Source organism: Centruroides vittatus, unplaced genomic scaffold, assembly GCF_030686945.1.
Source record: "Centruroides vittatus isolate TY-2023 unplaced genomic scaffold, ASM3068694v2 contig_79, whole genome shotgun sequence".
Taxonomy (NCBI): Eukaryota; Metazoa; Arthropoda; class Arachnida; order Scorpiones; family Buthidae; genus Centruroides; species Centruroides vittatus.
Genome location: NW_027122509.1, coordinates 45,134 through 62,842, shown reverse-complemented (window position 1 = coordinate 62,842; position 17,709 = coordinate 45,134). Strand labels below are relative to the sequence as shown.

General features: G+C 39.2%; 2 protein-coding genes and 1 long non-coding RNA gene across 3 annotated transcripts; all 3 read left to right on the top strand.

Annotated features, from left to right (window-relative positions):
* Window positions 1-1,124: 1,124 nt before the first annotated feature.
* LOC136981706 (uncharacterized) lies at window positions 1,125-1,856 on the top strand. The gene has a single exon (XM_067278050.1). The coding sequence runs from the start codon at window positions 1,125-1,127 to the stop codon at window positions 1,854-1,856; it is 732 nt and encodes a 243-aa protein (XP_067134151.1).
* Window positions 1,857-3,496: 1,640 nt separating this feature from the next.
* Window positions 3,497-4,657, top strand: LOC136981712 (uncharacterized). The gene is made up of 2 exons (XR_010881762.1): window positions 3,497-3,918; window positions 4,514-4,657. It is a non-coding gene; the product is annotated as an uncharacterized lncRNA (long non-coding RNA).
* A 321-nt stretch (window positions 4,658-4,978) lies between these two features.
* LOC136981705 (uncharacterized) lies at window positions 4,979-6,193 on the top strand. The gene has a single exon (XM_067278049.1). The coding sequence runs from the start codon at window positions 4,979-4,981 to the stop codon at window positions 6,191-6,193; it is 1,215 nt and encodes a 404-aa protein (XP_067134150.1).
* The last annotated feature ends 11,516 nt before the right edge of the window (window positions 6,194-17,709 follow it).

Below are 17,709 nucleotides of genomic sequence, written 5' to 3'. Positions count from 1 at the left end.
AAAACTTAAAATCAGCCCTCTCTAAATCTAAAAGATCAGAGACTCAGTCTATGAGTGAGTTCTCTGACTTTTCTGATGAAGAGACTAATTCGGAGGTTACAAAACCAAAGTCACCTCCAAAAGAGAGATTCCCTGTTAAATTAAAGAGGGATACCCTCGCAAAGAATGCTACCTCAAACACATAATGGATTATAAAATAATCCAATGGAACTGTCGTGGTTTCCGCAACAACTTCTCTGACGTTAAACACCTGACATACTCTACCTCATCTCTCTGCATGGCACTCCAGGAAACACATCTATAACCTGGAGAAAGAATTTCTTTAAAAGGATTCGATCTTTACCGTAAAGATGACGACAGCCACACCCGCGCCAGTGGAGGTGTGGCTGTACCGGTTTCAAACCGCATCCCGTCCTTTCCGGTACAAATAACAATAGAGCTGCAAGCTGTGGCAGTCAGAATATCTATGGGCGTTACTGTCACAGTTTGTTCCATATACTTGCCACCAGATGTCAGAGTCAATGACGATGAATTGGATGCCTTGGTTGAACAGCTGCCAACTCCATTCCTTTTACTCTGTGATTTCAATGGCCACAATCCAATGTGGGGCAATCACGACATCAATTGTCGAGACAGAGCCATTGAAAGATTCATAGGTAATCACACCCTTTGACGTGGGTTCCTGTCCATGGTGAGGGGACCTCCCAGAGATGGTTTAGTAACCCTTCTTTATTATCCCTGGGATCTGAACGCCCACCCACGTGTTTGCCGTGCGTGGTGTCTTGTATGCCGGAAAGGGGGATCCTGGTACTTGAGGGGCAACATAACATCTCCAACACACTGCTTTGGCCCCTGCTTCGGATAAACGGGAGGCTCAAATCAGGCTTTGTTTGAGTCAATCGGCTGGTCGTTTAGTCATTGTTGACCTCGGCTTGGAGTCAATTGATCGATGCAGACCGGGCGGACACGTCAGGCAAGATGTGCTTTTCCTGACTGCATTGTGAGGGTATAGCTCCTGGGAAACCCTGGTGTGATGGTCTATGGGAGTCTCCCATGTGACGGCATCCCCTTATTGGGCCCCATGGTGGATGGGGTCACTAGGAGCTGAATAGTTATTTTTAAACATGGATTCAACAAAATCAAAAATTACAAAGACTGATGTATTACCAGCAAAGGAGGTCAGTTCATCTAACCAATTAACCTACCTAATAGTACATAGTACTACTGAAAAACCTATATCCAAGAGTTCCCCTTTCCTAATTCAAAAGTTGTTTGAATCAACTATCGGGAATTTAAAGAAAATACAAAAGTTGAGGTCAGGGGACTTACTGATAGAAGCAGCCTTCTCTCAACAGTCAGCAAAGCTTTTAAAAATGACATCTCTAGGAGACATAACAGTCACCATCACACCACACGCAAGTTTGAACTCATCACGTGGTGTGATATCCGAGATCGATCTGATGTCTGAAGATGAATCAGATATTCAGATCGGTCTTGCAGATCAAGGTGTCATTGCTGTCCGATGCATCTTCATTTGTCGTGATGGCAAGTTGATACGAACTAAACATCTTATTCTCTTTTTCGGAAAGCCGACATTGCCATCATTCGTGACTGCGGGATATCTTCGATGCCCAGTTCGACCATATATTCCAAACCCACTGCGCTGCTTCAAATGCCAGCAGTTTGGACATTCTCAAACATCCTGTCGAGGAAAGAACATATGTGCACAGTGTGGAACTGAAGGTCACCAGAGCACTGAGTGTTCCAATACTCCATGCTGTGTGAATTGCAAAGATGCCCATCCTGCCTACTTTTGGAAATGCCCTGCATGGCAGAGAGAGAAAGAAATCCAATGAGTAAAAACAGTTAGCAACATACTTTACCCAGAGGCTCGGCACATGGTCACTTCAAGTGCACCATTGAAACAAAAAACATTTGCAGCTGTTTTGAAATCCACAAAGACATGTGAAGTCCAAATGGATATTTCAGTTTCTTCAACAGAATCTCTTACTTGCCATGTGAAATGTCTATTGATCCCAACAAAAGAAACACCAGAAAAAGAGAATGTAAAAGCAAAAACACCCCTACCTAAAACAGGGGTCACAACAAGAAACCTGGGTTTTAAAAAGGCTGCTAAGAACCCACTAAACAAACAGAGAGTAAAAGTAGCTTTCTCTAAATCTAACCCCTCGATGTGGGTTCCTGTTTGTGGTGAGGGGACCTCCCAGAGATGGTTTAGTAACTCTTCTTTACCATCCCTGGGATCTGAACGCCCACCCACGTGTTTGCCGTGCGTGGTGTCCCGTATGCCGGAAAGGGGGATCCTGGTAGTTGAGGGGCAACATAACGTCCCCAACACACTGCTTTGGCCCCTGCTTCGGATAAACGGGAGGCTGAAATCAGGCTCCGTTTGAGTCAATCGGCTGGTTGTTGAGTCATTGTTGACCTCGGCTTGGAGTCAACTGATCGATGCAGACCGGGTGGACATGTCAGACAAGATGTGCTCTTCTCGACTGTATTGTGAGGGTATAGCTCTTGGGAAACCCTGGTATGACGGTCTATGGGAGTCTCCCATGTGACGGCATCCCCTCGTTGGGCCCCATGGTGGGTGGGGTCACTAGGAGCTGAATATTTAATTTTAAATATGGATCTAAAAACCACCAAGCATCAGAGTACAGAAAAATTATCACCAAAGCATGAAAATTTATTTAACCAACCGACTTATTTTATAGTTCACGCTATCAGTGAAACACCTCTCTCTAAACGTTTTCCTTTTTTAATACAAAAATTGTTTGAATCATCCATTAGACATTTGAAAAAAATTCAAAAATTAAGATCAGGGGATTTACTTTTAGAGACAATTTCACTTCAACAGTCGGCAAAACTTTCGTCAACAAAGACATTGGGAGACATAGAGGTCACTATTACACCACACATGAGTTTGAACTCATCACGTGGTGTTATATCTGAGATCGATCTGATGTCTGAAGATGAATCAGATATCCAGATCGGTTTTTCAGACCAAGGTGTTACTGCTGTCCGACACATTTCCATTCGTCGGGATGGCAAGTTGATTCCCACGAAACACCTTATTTTGACATTTAATAAACCAACTTTGCCATCTGTTATTACAGCCGGTTATCTGCGCTGCCCAGTTCGCCCATATGTCCCAAATCCACTGCGTTGCTTTAAATGCCAGCAATTTGGACATTCACAAACATCTTGCCAAGGGAAAAGCGTATGCGCACAGTGTGGGACAGAAGGTCACGAGAGTACCGAATGTAAAACTACCCCATGCTGTGTAAACTGCAAGGATGCCCATCCTGCCTACTCCCGAAAATGCCCTGCATGGCAGAGAGAGAAAGAGATCCAGCGAGTGAAAACAGTCAACAACCTACCATACCCAGAGGCTCGCTGCATGGTCACTTCAAGTGCACCACTGAAGCAGAAGACCTATGCTGCTGTCTTGAAATTCACAAACACTTGTGCAGTTCAAACAGATATCTCTCTCTCTCCAAGTGAATCCTTTACTCGCCATGCGAAATGTTTAATACTGCCATCTACCCAAACACCAGAAAAGGAGAGCAAGAAGACCAAGACACCCCTACCTAAAACAGGGGTAATAACAAGAAATGTGGGTTCAAAAAAGGCCAATAAAAACCCACTTAACAAGCAAAAAGTAAAAGTTGCCCTCTCTAAATCAGCTAAAAAGTCAGAGACTCAGTCTATGAGTGAGTTCTCGGACTTTTCTGATGAAGAGACTAATTCGGAGGTTACAAAACCAAAGTCACCTCCAAAAGAGAGATTCCCTGTTAAATTAAAGAGGGATACCCTCGCAAAGAATGCTACCTCAAACACATAATGGATTATAAAATAATCCAATGGAACTGTCGTGGTTTTTGCAACAACTTTTCTGACGTTAAACACCTGACATACTCTATTTCATCTCTCTGCATGGCACTCCAGGAAACACATCTATAACCTGGAGAAAGAATTTCTTTAAAAGGATTTGATCTTTACCGTAAAGATGACGACAGCCACACCCGCGCCAGTGGAGGTGTGGCTGTACCGGTTTCAAACCGCATCCCGTCCTTTCCGGTACAAATAACAATAGAGCTGCAAGCTGTGGCAGTCAGAATATCTATGGGCGTTACTGTCACAGTTTGTTCCATATACTTGCCACCAGATGTCAGAGTCAATGACGATGAATTGGATGCCTTTGTTGAACAGCTGCCAACTCCTTTCCTTTTACTTGGTGATTTCAGTGGTCACAATCCAATGTGCGGCAGTCACGATATCAACTGTCGAGGCAGAGTCATCGAAAGATTCATAGGTAATCACCAACTATATTTATTTATTACTGGAGAAGTGACATACTTCCACGCCCCAACAAGAACATTCACTGCCATTGATCTATCATTAGCAACCCCAAATCTGTTTTCAGCGTTTATATGGGAGGTTGGATCTAATCCACTTTCCAGTGACCACTTCCCAATATTTCTAAAATACCAAGGCAGAGCCCCTCGATGTGGGTTCCTGTCCGTGGTGAGGGGACCTCCCAGAGATGGTTTAGTAACTCTTCTTTACCATCCCTGGGATCTGAACGCCCACCCACGTGTTTGCCGTGCGTGGTGGCCCGTATGCCGGAAAGGGGGATCCTGGTAGTTGAGGGGCAACATAACGTCCCCAACACACTGCTTTGGCCCCTGCTTCGGATAAACGGGAGGCTCAAATCAGGCTTTGTTTGAGTCAATCGGCTGGTCGTTGAGTCATTGTTGACCTCGGCTTGGAGTCAACCGATCGATGCAGACCGGGCAGACACGTCAGACAAGATGTGCTCTTCTTGACTGCATTGTGAGGGTATAGCTCCTGGGAAACCCTGGTGTGACGGTCTATGGGAGTCTCCCATGTGACGGCATCCCCTTGTTGGACCCCATGGTGGGTGGGGTCACCGGGAGCTGAATATTACTTTTTCAATATGGATCCACTACAATCTAAAACATTAGGTACCAAAGCATCACCACCAAGTGACTTTACTTCTGTTAACCAACCAGCCTACCTTATTGTTCATGCTACGGGAGAAACATCTCTGTCTAAACGTTCCCCCTTTTTGATTCAAAAATTATTTGAATCAACCATTGGGCATCTTAAAAAAATCCAAAAATTGAGGTCAGGAGATTTACTCGTTGAGGCAGCTTCTCCTCAACAATCAGCAAAGCTTTTAAAGACTAAATCTCTAGGAGACATAAATGTCACAATCACACCACACACAAGTTTGAACTCGTCACGTGGTGTGATATCTGAGGTCGATCTGATGTCTGAAGATGAAGCAGACATCCAGATCGGTCTTGCAGATCAAGGTGTCACTGCCGTTCGACGCATCTCCATTCGTCGTGATGGCAAGCTGATACCGACTAAACATTTGATTCTCACTTTCGGAAAGCCAACATTGCCATCATTCGTTACTGCGGGATATCTTCGATGCCCAGTTCGACCATACGTTCCAAATCCGCTGCGTTGTTTCAAATGCCAGCGATTTGGACATTCCCAGACCTCCTGCCGAGGCAAAAGCTTATGTGCACAGTGTGGAACTGAAGGCCACAACAGTACTGAATGTAAAAGTACTCCACACTGTGTGAACTGTAAAGATGCCCATCCAGCCTATTCTCGGAAATGCCCTGCATGGCAAAGAGAAAAAGAAATTCAACGCCTAAAAACAGTTAACAACATACCTTACCCAGAGGCTCGGCGCATGGTCACTCAAAGTGCATCATTACAACAAAAGACATTTGCTTCTGTTTTGAAGTCCACAAAGACATGTGCGGTTCAGACAGAAATTTCCGTTTCACCAAATGAATCTTTTACTCGCCATGCTAGATGCTTGTTAACTCAATCTACAGATACAGAAGTAAAAGAGAATATAAAGAAAAAAACACCCCTACCTAAAGCAGGGATAGTAACCAGAAATGTGGGTTCTAAAAAAGCTAATAAGAACCCACTGAACAAACAAAAATTAAAATCAGCCCTCTCTAAATCTAAAAGATCAGAGACTCAGTCTATGAGTGAGTTCTCTGACTTCTCAGATGAGGAGACTAATAAGGTGGTTACACCACCAAACTCGCCTCCAAAAGGCAAATCGGCTGTAAAACTAAAGAGGGATACTTTTACAAAGAATGCTGCCTCAACCACATAATGGATTATAAAATAATCCAATGGAACTGTCGTGGTTTCCGCAACAACTTTTCTGACGTTAAACATTTGACATCATCTACCACATCTCTCTGCGTGGCACTCCAGGAAACACATCTAAAACCTGGAGAAAAAATTACTTTAAAAGGATTTAATCTTTACCGTAAGGATGATGATAGCCACACTCGCGCCAGTGGAGGTGTGGCTGTACTGGTTTCAAATTGCATCCCTTCCTTACCGGTACAAATAAGAACAGAGCTGCAAGCTGTGGCAGTCAGAATTTCAATTGGAGTAACTGTCACAGTTTGTTCCATATACTTGCCACCAGATGTCAGAGTCAATGAGGATGAATTGGATGACTTGGTTGAACAACTGCCGACTCCGTTTATACTACTTGGTGATTTCAATGGCCACAATCCAATGTGGGGCAGTCACGACATCAATTGTCGAGGCAGAGCCATTGAAAGATTCATAGGTAATCACCAACTGTATTTATTTAATACTGGAGAAGTGACATACTTCCACGCCCCAACAAGAACATTCACTGCCATTGATTTGACATTAGCTAGTCCAAATCTGTTTTCAGCGTTTACATGGGAGGTTGGATCTAATCCACTTTTCAGTGACCACTTCCCAATATTTTTAAAATATAGAGGCAGAGGAAGCTGTGAAACAGCCCGTCCACCACGCTGGAAATTTGAAACGGCAGATTGGCCTGCATTTTCCTCTTTGGCTAACATCACTGAGGAAATGGTCAATACTGCCGATATCAATGATGCAGTAGAAGTTGTCACTTCCAGTATTATTCAGGCAGCCGAAAAAACAATGGGGAAAACGTCAACCAGATATCCAAAACATCCGAAACCATGGTGGGATCAGAATTGTGAGGCAGCATTTAAAAAACAAAAGAAAGCATGGGGGATTTTCAGAAGATACCCCACTGCTGAGAATTTGATAGCTTTTAAAAAAGCAAAGGCAAATGCCAGAAAAATAAGGAGGCAAAGCCAAAGGGATTCCTGGAGAAAGTATGTTTCTAGCATAACATCTTCCACCAGCTCAAAAGCAGTCTGGGATAAAATCCATAAAATTAACGGGAAATATGCTTCTCACTCTCTGTCCATGCTGGAAAATAATGGCACAATAATCAGTGACATAAAAGGTATTGCTGATTTGTTGGGTGAAACATTTTCGTCTTCATCCAGCAATATTATGTATACAACAAATTTCCAGGCTTATAAAGTCCAAAGTGAAAAACAATATCTAAACTTTCACTCTCCATCTAATGAGGAATATAATGTGCCATTCAGCAGAATAGAACTATGTACAGCAATCTCTCGCTCGGGGAATACTGCTGTAGGGCCGGATAAAATTCATTACAGCATGATTAAAAATCTGTCAGACAATTCCCTTAGTAACCTTCTGAATCTGTTCAACAGAATATGGACAGAACATACTTTTCCTGACTCTTGGAGGCTATCTATCATAATTCCCATTCCCAAGCCAGGTAAAGACTGCAAGAATCCCTCTAATTATAGACCAATTTCTCTGACTAGTTGTCTCTGCAAACTTTTCGAGAGAATGGTAAACAGACGCCTGATGTTCCTCCTAGAGGAAAAGAACTACTTTTCACCACATCAGAGTGGATTTCGTAGGAACAGAAGTACCACAGACAATCTAGTAAACCTTGAAACATCTATACGCGAAGCGTTTGTAAGACGACAGCACTTAGTGTCTGTGTTTTTTGATATAGAGAAGGCCTATGATCGCTGCTGGCGATACGGGATACTCCGTGATCTGCACAAATTTGGATTGCGGGGTAATTTGCCAATTTTTATAAAAAACTTCCTACAGAATCGAAGATTCCAAGTCAGGATGGGCAACACTTTGTCTAGGCCTTTCACACAAGAAGAGGGTGTCCCTCAAGGTTCTATTTTGAGTGTAACTCTGTTCCTAATAAAAATTAACAGTATAACTAACTGTCTCCCTCCCAGTGTGAAACACTCTCTGTATGTGGATGACTTTCAGATTTCCTGTCAGTCTAGTAACATGGGTTTTATTGAGAGACAACTGCAAACCTCCTTAAATCGAATAGACAATTGGTCCAAGACCAACGGTTTCAGTTTTAACGTAGAGAAGACCTCGTGCATCCACTTTTGCCGAAGGCGTGGTTTGCACCTGGACCCTGAAATTCACCTAAATGGGGTTAAAATCCCAATGGTCAACGAAGCAAAATTTTTGGGTGTCGTGTTTGACCATAAATTGACGTTCTTACCACACTTGCGCAATTTGAAGAGTAGATGTTTAAAAGCTTTAAACCTATTAAAGGTATTGTGCTGCTCATCCTGGGGAGCAGACAAATGTTCTATGCTCAGGATTTATAGGGCCCTTGTTCGCTCTAAGCTGGACTATGGATGCATTGTGTATGGCTCTACACGAGAATCTACTCTTCGGATGCTGGATCCAATCCACCATCAAGCATTGCGTTTGTGCACTGGTGCATTTCGAACTTCTCCTGTACAAAGTTTGTATGTGGATGCTCATGAGCCTCCACTATCTCTTAGGAGAGAACAGTTGTCTCTTTTTTATTACATTAAACAGAGATCTCAAAATAAACTTTTAGCTGATTGTTCAGATAGTCAGCTGAGGAGATTATTTGCAGCTCGCCCAAGTAGTGTCCCTACATTTGACATAAGAATGGAGAATGTAAGCAGCACGATTGACCTGGACACAAGCAACATTTCGCAGGTCGAGGTCGATAATATATCACCTTGGTCAATTCCTGTGATAAACGTTGATTTAAGCTTAAAGCAGTTTCTAAAAGAAACCACCCCAGACTACGTTTATAGACAGCACTTCGCAGAAATTCAACATCGTGACAGGAATTTAATTCCTATATACACCGATGGATCTAAATCGGATGACTATGTTGGCTTAGCCTTTGTTTGCCAGGATGAAATCGTGGCAGAACAAATAGCACCGAATTCTTCCATTTTTACTGCGGAGTTGCAGGCTATTTATTTAGCCCTAAAGTATATAAATAGGAAAGGTCATCGTTGCTGCGTGATTTACACTGACTCAGTTAGTGCACTTCAGGCTTTGATCTCGTATGAACCTAGTTTTCACTCCATAGTGATTAAAATTCGTAAGCTGATTTGCCATCTTTTTGCGAGGAATTTCTCTATAAAATTTTGTTGGGTCCCAGGCCATGTAGGTATAAGAGGGAATGAAGAAGCTGATGCAGCTGCAAAGTCAGCAAGTCCTTCTCAGCATACAATGCATATTGAAGGAGGTGACTTGAAGCTAGTTGTTAAAAAACGACTAGAGGAGAGATGGCAAAATGTGTGGAATGAACAAGTCCACAATAAACTACACGAGATCAAACCTGTGATAGAAAATTGGACACAGAAGAAACCTTATGACAGGAGATCTGAGGTCATTCTTACTCGTTTGAGAATTGGACATACTCGACTGACTCATCAATACCTTTTGAAGGGTGATGACCAGCCTGTATGTCAGTATTGCAACTGTGCTGTAAGTGTTAAGCACATACTGAGCAATTGCATCGCCTCTGAACGGATTCGTAGGCAGCATTTTGGAAATGCAAGTTTTAACGAGATTTTGGGCCAGAGGCCAAGTGTTGATAAATTATTGAACTTTCTAAAAGTTACAAATATTTATAAAGAAATTTAATTATTTATTTATTTATATCCATATACATGTTGTTGTTATACACAGTTTAACTGTTGTATATTTTTGTTATTGGTTTTTGTTTTTTGTTTTGTTCATTTTTATTGTTATTTATGTACATATATATACCGTATGTTGTGGCGCAGCTTGGCCTATGTGGCCCTTGTGCCAATAAACTTTAACCAACCAACCAACCAACCAAGGCAGAGAAAGCTGTGAAACAGCCCGTCCACCACGCTGGAAACTTGAAACGGCAGATTGGCCTGCTTTTTTTTTTTCGGCTAACATCACTGAGGAAATGGTCAATACTGCTGATATCAATGATGCAGTAGAAGTTGTCACTTCCAGTATTATTCAGGCAGCTGAAAAAACAATGGGAAAAACTTCAACCAGATATCCAAAGCATCCGAAACCATGGTGGGATCAGAATTGCGAGGCAGCATTTAAAAACCAAAAGAAAGCATCGGGGATTTTCAGAAGATACCCCACTGCTAACAATTTGATTGCTTTTAAAAAACCAAAGGCTAATGCCAGGAAAATAAGGAGGCAAAGCCAAAGGGATTCTTGGAGGAAGTATGTTTCTAGCATAACATCTTCCACTAGATCAAAAGCAGTCTTGGATAAAATCAATAAAATTAATGGGAAATATGTTTTCCACACACTGTCCATGCTGGAAAATAATGGCACAATAATCAGCGATATACAGGGTATTGCTGATTTGTTGGGTGAAACGTTTCCTTCGTCATCCAGCAATACAATGTACACAAGGAATTTTTAAGCTTATAAAGGTCAAAGAGAAAAACAAAGTTTAAATTTCTTCTATTCATGTAATGAAGAATATATTATGCCATTTACCAGAGTTGAATTACATACAGCGATTTCTTGCTCGGGGAGTACTGCTGTAGGCCCGGATAAAATCCACTACAGTATGATTAAAAATCTGTCAGACAATTCTCTTGGAAATGTTTTGAATCTTTTGTTTAACAGAATATGGACAGAACATACTTTCCCTGACTCTTGGAGGCTATCAATAATTATTCCCGTTTCCAAACCAGGCAAAGACTACAAGAATCCTTTCACTTACAGACCAATCTCCCTTACGAGTTGTTTTTGTAAACTTTTCGAGAGAATGATAAACAGACGTGTGATGTTTCTCTTAGAGGAAGAGAGCTACTTTTCTCCACATCAGAGCGGATTTCGTAGGAACAGAAGTACCACAGACAATTTAGTAAGCTTAGAAACATCTATACGCGAAGTGTTTATTAGGCGACAGCACTTTGTGTCTGTGTTTTTCGATATAGAGAAGGCCTATGATCGCTGCTGGCGATATGAAATACTCAGTGATCTGCACCAATTCGGATTGCAGGGTAATTTGCCAATTTTTATAAAAAACTTACTACGGAATCGAAGATTATATGTCAGGATGGGCACAACTATATCTAGGCCTTACACACAAGAAGGTGTTCCTCAAGGTTCTATTTTGAGTGTGACTCTGTTCCTAATTAAAATTAACAGTATAACTAACTGTCTCCCTCCCAGTGTGAAACACTCTGTATATGGATGACTTTCAGATCTCCTGCCAGTCTAGTAATATGAGTTTTATTGAGAGACAACTGCAAACCTTTTTAAATTGCATAGACAATTGGTATGGGAGCAGTGGTGATATTCAGCGGGTTTGCACAGGTTTGGTCGAACCCGTTGTTGATATTTTCAAAGTTTTCCGAATCTTGTTAAACACACGTAACATTTCTCAGCGGTTTTGTTTCTTTTAAAAAATATCATAAAATATACGTATTATACTCTGTAACATTACTAAACTAGAGCCTGAGATCATTCATACTTTTTGAGAAAACTGCTCGGAGTTAGTGGCGTAGCGTGGGTCGGGGGCCGCCCGCCTTCTTATTCAGGTATCTCACTTTAAAAGACTAAAGTATACAGTAATTCTAAAGAACTTTGTAGCAAGAACAATCATCATCATTGTGTATTGTACAGGTTTAAATTTTTACAAGATATTTTTATTGTGAAATTTTGCCGCCCCCTAAAAGTGGCGCTTGGGGCGTGTTGCTCCTGCCGCCCCCACTACGCTACGCCACTGCTCGGAGCATGAGCCGGTTCCAGGGGGGGGGAAGCCAGTTAGTTGTTAGACGTGTGCGAGTCATAACGAAAAATTTTTTGTTAGCGAACCCTTTGTTAAATATTTCGAATATCACCACTGTTAACGTAGAGAAGACTTCATGCATCCACTTTTGTTGAAGGCGTGGATTGCACCTGGATCCTGAAATATACTTAAATGGAGTGAAAATTCCAATGGTCAACGAGGCTATTTTTTTGGTGTTGTGTTCAACCATAAATTGACGTTCTTGCCACACTTGCATAATTTGAAGAGTAGATGTTTAAAAGCTCTGAACTTATTAATGGTACTGTGCTGCTCATCCTGGGGAGCAGACAAATGTTCTATGCTTAGGATTTATAGGGCCCTTGTCCGCTCTAAGCTGGACTATGGATGCATTGTGTATGGCTCTGCACGAGAATCTACTCTTCGGATGCGGGATCCAATCCACCATCAAGCATCGCGTTTGTGCACTGGTGCTTTTCGAACTTCTCCTGTACAAAGTTTGTATGTGGATGCTCACGAGCCTTTACTATGTCTTAGGAGAGAACAGTTGTCTCTTTTTTATTATATTAAACAGAGATCTCAGAATAAACTGTTAGCTGATTGTTCAGATACTCAGCTGAAAAGACTATTTGCAGCTTGTTCAAGTAGTGTCCCTACATTCGACATAAGAATGGAGAATGTAAGCAGCACGATTGACCTGGACACAAGCAACATTTCACAGGTTGAGGTTAATAGTATTTTACCTTGGTTAATCTCAGTGATATATGTTGATTTAAGCTTAAAGCAGTTTCCAAAAGAAACCATTACAGACTATGTCTATAGACAGCACTTTGCAGAAATTTAACATTGTGACAGGAATTTAATTTTTATATACACCGGTGGATCTAAATCGGATAACTATGTTGGTTTAGCCTTTGTTTGCCAGGATGAAATTGTGGCAGAACAAATAGCACCGAATTCTTCCATTTTTACTGCGGAGTTGCAGGCTGTTTATTTAGCCCTAAAGTATATAAATAGGAAAGGTTATCGTTGCTGCGTGATTTACACTGACTCAGTTAGTGCACGCCAGGCTTTGATCGTGTATGAATTTAGTTCTTACTCCATAGTGAATAAAATTTGTAAGCTGATTTGCCATCTTTTTGCGAGGAATTTCTCTATAAAATTTTGTTGGGTCCCAGGCCATGTAGGTATAAGAGGAAATGAAGAAGCTGATGCAGCTGCAAAGTCAGCAAGTCCTTCTCAGCATACAATGTTCATTGAAGGAGGTGACTTGAAGCTAGTTGTTAAAAAACGACTAGCGGAGAGATGGCAAAATGTGTGGAACTCACAAGTTCACAATAAACTACATGAGATCAAACCTATGATAGAAAATTGGACACAGAAGAAACCTTATGACCGGAGATCTGAGGTCATTCTTACTCGTTTGAGAATTGGACACACTCGACTTACTTATCAATACCTTCTGAAATGTGATGATTAGCCTGTGTGTCAGTATTGCAACTGTACTGTAAGTGTTAAGCACATACTGAGCAATTGCATTGCTTCTGAAAGGATTGTATTGCCTCTGAAAGGAGCAATGTAGGTGTAACATATAAAAAAGTTATGGACAACAACAATTTAACTGGAAGAGGTCAAATATCTTGGCCATATTTTCAACTTTTAAATGATATACTGGAAAAAACAGGAACGATAGTACCGGTCTCAGAGCTCATAAATTCTTTTGCTAATATGACACACAACAATGAAAATGAAACAAAAGAAAACAAATTAATTTCTGAAATTAGGTGAGCAATTTTCATCATTTATAATTAAGCTTTTATTTATAATGTTTATTATAACATTCTTTATTCTTTACAGTTTATCACACAATAAAAGAGAAGAAAAAATAAAGAAAAAAAAACGATACCAGAATGGGTTTAAGAAATCTTGAGCAATCAAAAGAAAAAAGTTAAAGCTGATGCAGAGCATCAGGATCACATGGTAAAACTGTTGCAAGAAAATATTAATGAAAACAGAAAAAGAACTGATGTATTAACAAAACTAGTTAATATATTAGAAGAAAAATGAAAGTAAATAAAATGTTTATGTTTGCAAACAAATAAAAATTGTTCTACATACATATATATATTGTTTTTTTTTTTAAACATTTTTGTACTTTATTATTAACATAAGTTTTATTTTAATGTTATATAACAGGTGGCCAACAAGTCAATCATAATCAACCAGTCAATTGGTACAGTACATAAAATTTGTTAGGATCAATATTTTACAAAGAGAAATACATGACAAGGTGTACAGATGGCACTAAAATCTAATGGAGTATGCAGTTTTTTTTATGTATGAGCAATGTTGAGCAAAAAATTTTTCCCTGTCTTTTATTTTACCTTCAAAAGGTAAATATGAGACACTGGGAGGTGAAAAATGTGAGACCCATTATATCATCATAAGGACTTGCCTATGCCAACATGGAGGTTAATAATAAGGTACTACAGGTTAAATGCAAGACATTTTTGTATAAAACATTGCTCCATGATATTTAGAAGTAGATAAGATTAAATATGCATGTTCTGAAGTGTCTCATATTTACCCACATTGACTCTACTTTTTAGTTTTTCTGATAATTGTTTGGAATTTTTATTATTTTATTCAAAACTCACATATATAAGAACAAAGAAATACTTTCGTTATGCTGTATCAAAGTAAAAGTTTCATGGAAATTAATGACTGTTGAATAAAATCTGGTGTGTCTCATTTTGAAATGTACAAAACTCAGACAAAAGATATATATGCAATAAAAACAACTAGCAGCTGAAAGCTGTGTTTATATACTACATAAAAATTTCTAATTTAATAGCTGTCTTTTGCAGAATATAGAGCTAAAGTTAGTTGAACTGACAAAAGTTTTTGCACATATTTTTGTAGTGTTTCTTAAAAATTAAAAAGACTCAGAAAAGTTATGGGTTCATTGAATAAAAATGACTATGTTAAAAAGTACTAAATAAACTATTTTGTACAGGACAGATCAGACAGATTAAGTCAAATTTCACAACTGTCTCATATTTACCCACACTGACCCTATATTTAATTTTTAATTGAAATGGACAAATAGGTAACATTATTTGTAAAATTTAAAATATTTTTGTCAAAAATTTTGAATGTATTAAAAGTGCAAGTGAAACAATATATATGATCATATTTTAAATCATTGAATAATGCAGTTAATTTCAAAAATTGTGTATAAATCTTATCAAATATTAAACACAAAACAATGTTAAAAATTAATTATGTATGTATGTAAAATTTCAAAATAATACAAATTAAAGTTTAGAAAGAAACATCTTTATAATTCTGTTAAACAGTGCATATGTTTATGATAACTGGTATAATATACAATGAATTTACATGCTGTATAATTTTTAAAACAGTTTATTACTACAATAATAATTTTATATTACAAAACTTTAAAGAAAAACATAATTCTACAACTTTGTACAAGTATTAAATTCAATGCATTATTTCTCTATTATCAGTCTCATTATTTTATTTCTTTTTGATCTTCCTGAAACTGAATCATCATTCATAATTTGATAATGAATATCATTTTCATCATCATCATCCATTTCATAATCACAGATGCTTCTATCTGTATTTAATATTAAATTATGCAAACAACAACATGCAATAACAACATTAGGGACTAAGTCAATGCGTGTTTTGTCTATATTCTGCAAAATTTTGCCTTTGAAATACCAAATGCTTATTGAATAACTACTTGTGTTGAGCTGTGTACATAATTGTAATGTTTTTCTTGTAGAGATAAATGACCATTGTCTCTAAAAGGTGTCAATAAATTAACTGTTAACACGGATAAGCAGAATTACCAAGTAGATGGTAATCTGAGGGTGTAAAGTTAAAATCATTTGCTAATCTTTGACCAAGAGGACTGATGCGAAATACACGAGCGTCATGTAGAACCTGCTCGATCTGCAAATACATCCAAAAATACTTTATTTGAATTGCAGACTGCTTGGAGAATAATCAACGGATCACCTTTGTGATTGACAAAAGCATTCCTACCATTCATTGGAGGTTTGCATTGCTATGTACCATCTATGGCACCTATAACTTTCAGAAAGTGTCTTTTTGATTCAAATTCATTTGCAATTGACTTGTATTGATGAGATTCTGGCCAATGTATGAAATCATGCTGATGTGATGCAATTGCCTTAATAGTAGCAGAAATTATATAATGAGCAGTACTTTTCCATACCCCAAATCTGTTTGCAATTTGTCTGAAAATATAACATTAATTCTTTATATTAAAATCAAAACGCTTTAGAAACTAAATTAATTACTTATTATTTACCTACAACTTTCTTAATTGGCAAGATAGTTATAAGAATTTTTTTAATAACTGGGATTGTTGTTAAGTTCTTTCCTATACCATCTGTTTCAGAAGTTTGAAGATCGAAAATGACTTCGGAATGTAAAATCATCATGTGTCGGTACAGTAGATTCCGAATACATTTTAACGGACGATAACAGTCCATTTCCTCGATTAGAATTAATGATTGATTCATTAATTTCGTCACGATCTGACATAGCTTCCATTTCAAGAATTGTATTCGTTATTACATCGTTTTTGGCTAGTTCGTTTGCGAGAATTGTTGCAATAATAACTTTCACTTCGTCCGCCATTTTGCCCAGTTGTCCAACAAAGAATAGTAGTTCAATGATGCTCAGACAATGCCACCTAAAAATATTCCTAGGTGACGTTGACTCAGAACATTCTTAGCTCCGCCCACTAAGCCACTCAGAATTCTTAGTTGTTTTGCATTACTGAACACGGCCCTGAATATAAATATAGACATTTTGGCAAAGTCAGAAATGTGGGTTGATTGTCACCTCAACATGCAACCCTTTATCTCCAAGCTGAATGTTCTGCTGATAGGAGACAAAAACTTCCACAACTTCACAGCAGTAATTATACCAATCTACCGGCTGTTTTGGGGACCACTCCTCTGTGGTGACGGTGACTGGCTACTGCTTGACCCACGAATATACAAGCATCAGCATCTGTAAAATAGAAACAAAACACATATATACATATACATAATCTCAAGCCATACAATCAAATTACAGAAATGCATAGTGTAGTGTGACCCACAAAAAAAAAGAAACTACTGATTCTGTGAGCATGTTTCGCGAGCAACTGACATGTCATACCTCTTGGGTTGATAGCTGTCTTCTTTGAAAAAAGGTGTTTTGGGTGCAAGACAGGGAATCAGTTCAAATGACCCTCTAGACAGTGCCACCAGTCTGCCTTCTCATTTTTTTTTTTGCTGGACTTTTTCACAGTGGTAGATGAATCCAAACCTGTCAGATGGAGCCGGTTCCTTCTGCATGGTGCCTGAAAATTATGACAAACATATTGAAAAAGTAGTAAATTGGAATATTGGCAGTTAATGTTTACCACTAGTATTACTATTTACTCGCATGGTCAAATATCGATACAGCAGCCTATGTGCGGCACATGTGTAAAGGCGGGAATCAAGGAAAGGCTTACTTCTGCACTTAGGGCATGGCAGGAAGAAACCGGTTAGGTCCGGATGTGTCACAAGCCCCACGAGGTGGCAAAATTTCTGTGCAGCCTCTTCATTGGAGAGGGAGCGAAGAAAGTTATAAGATGTTAAATTGTCAAATATCGTGGTGGAATC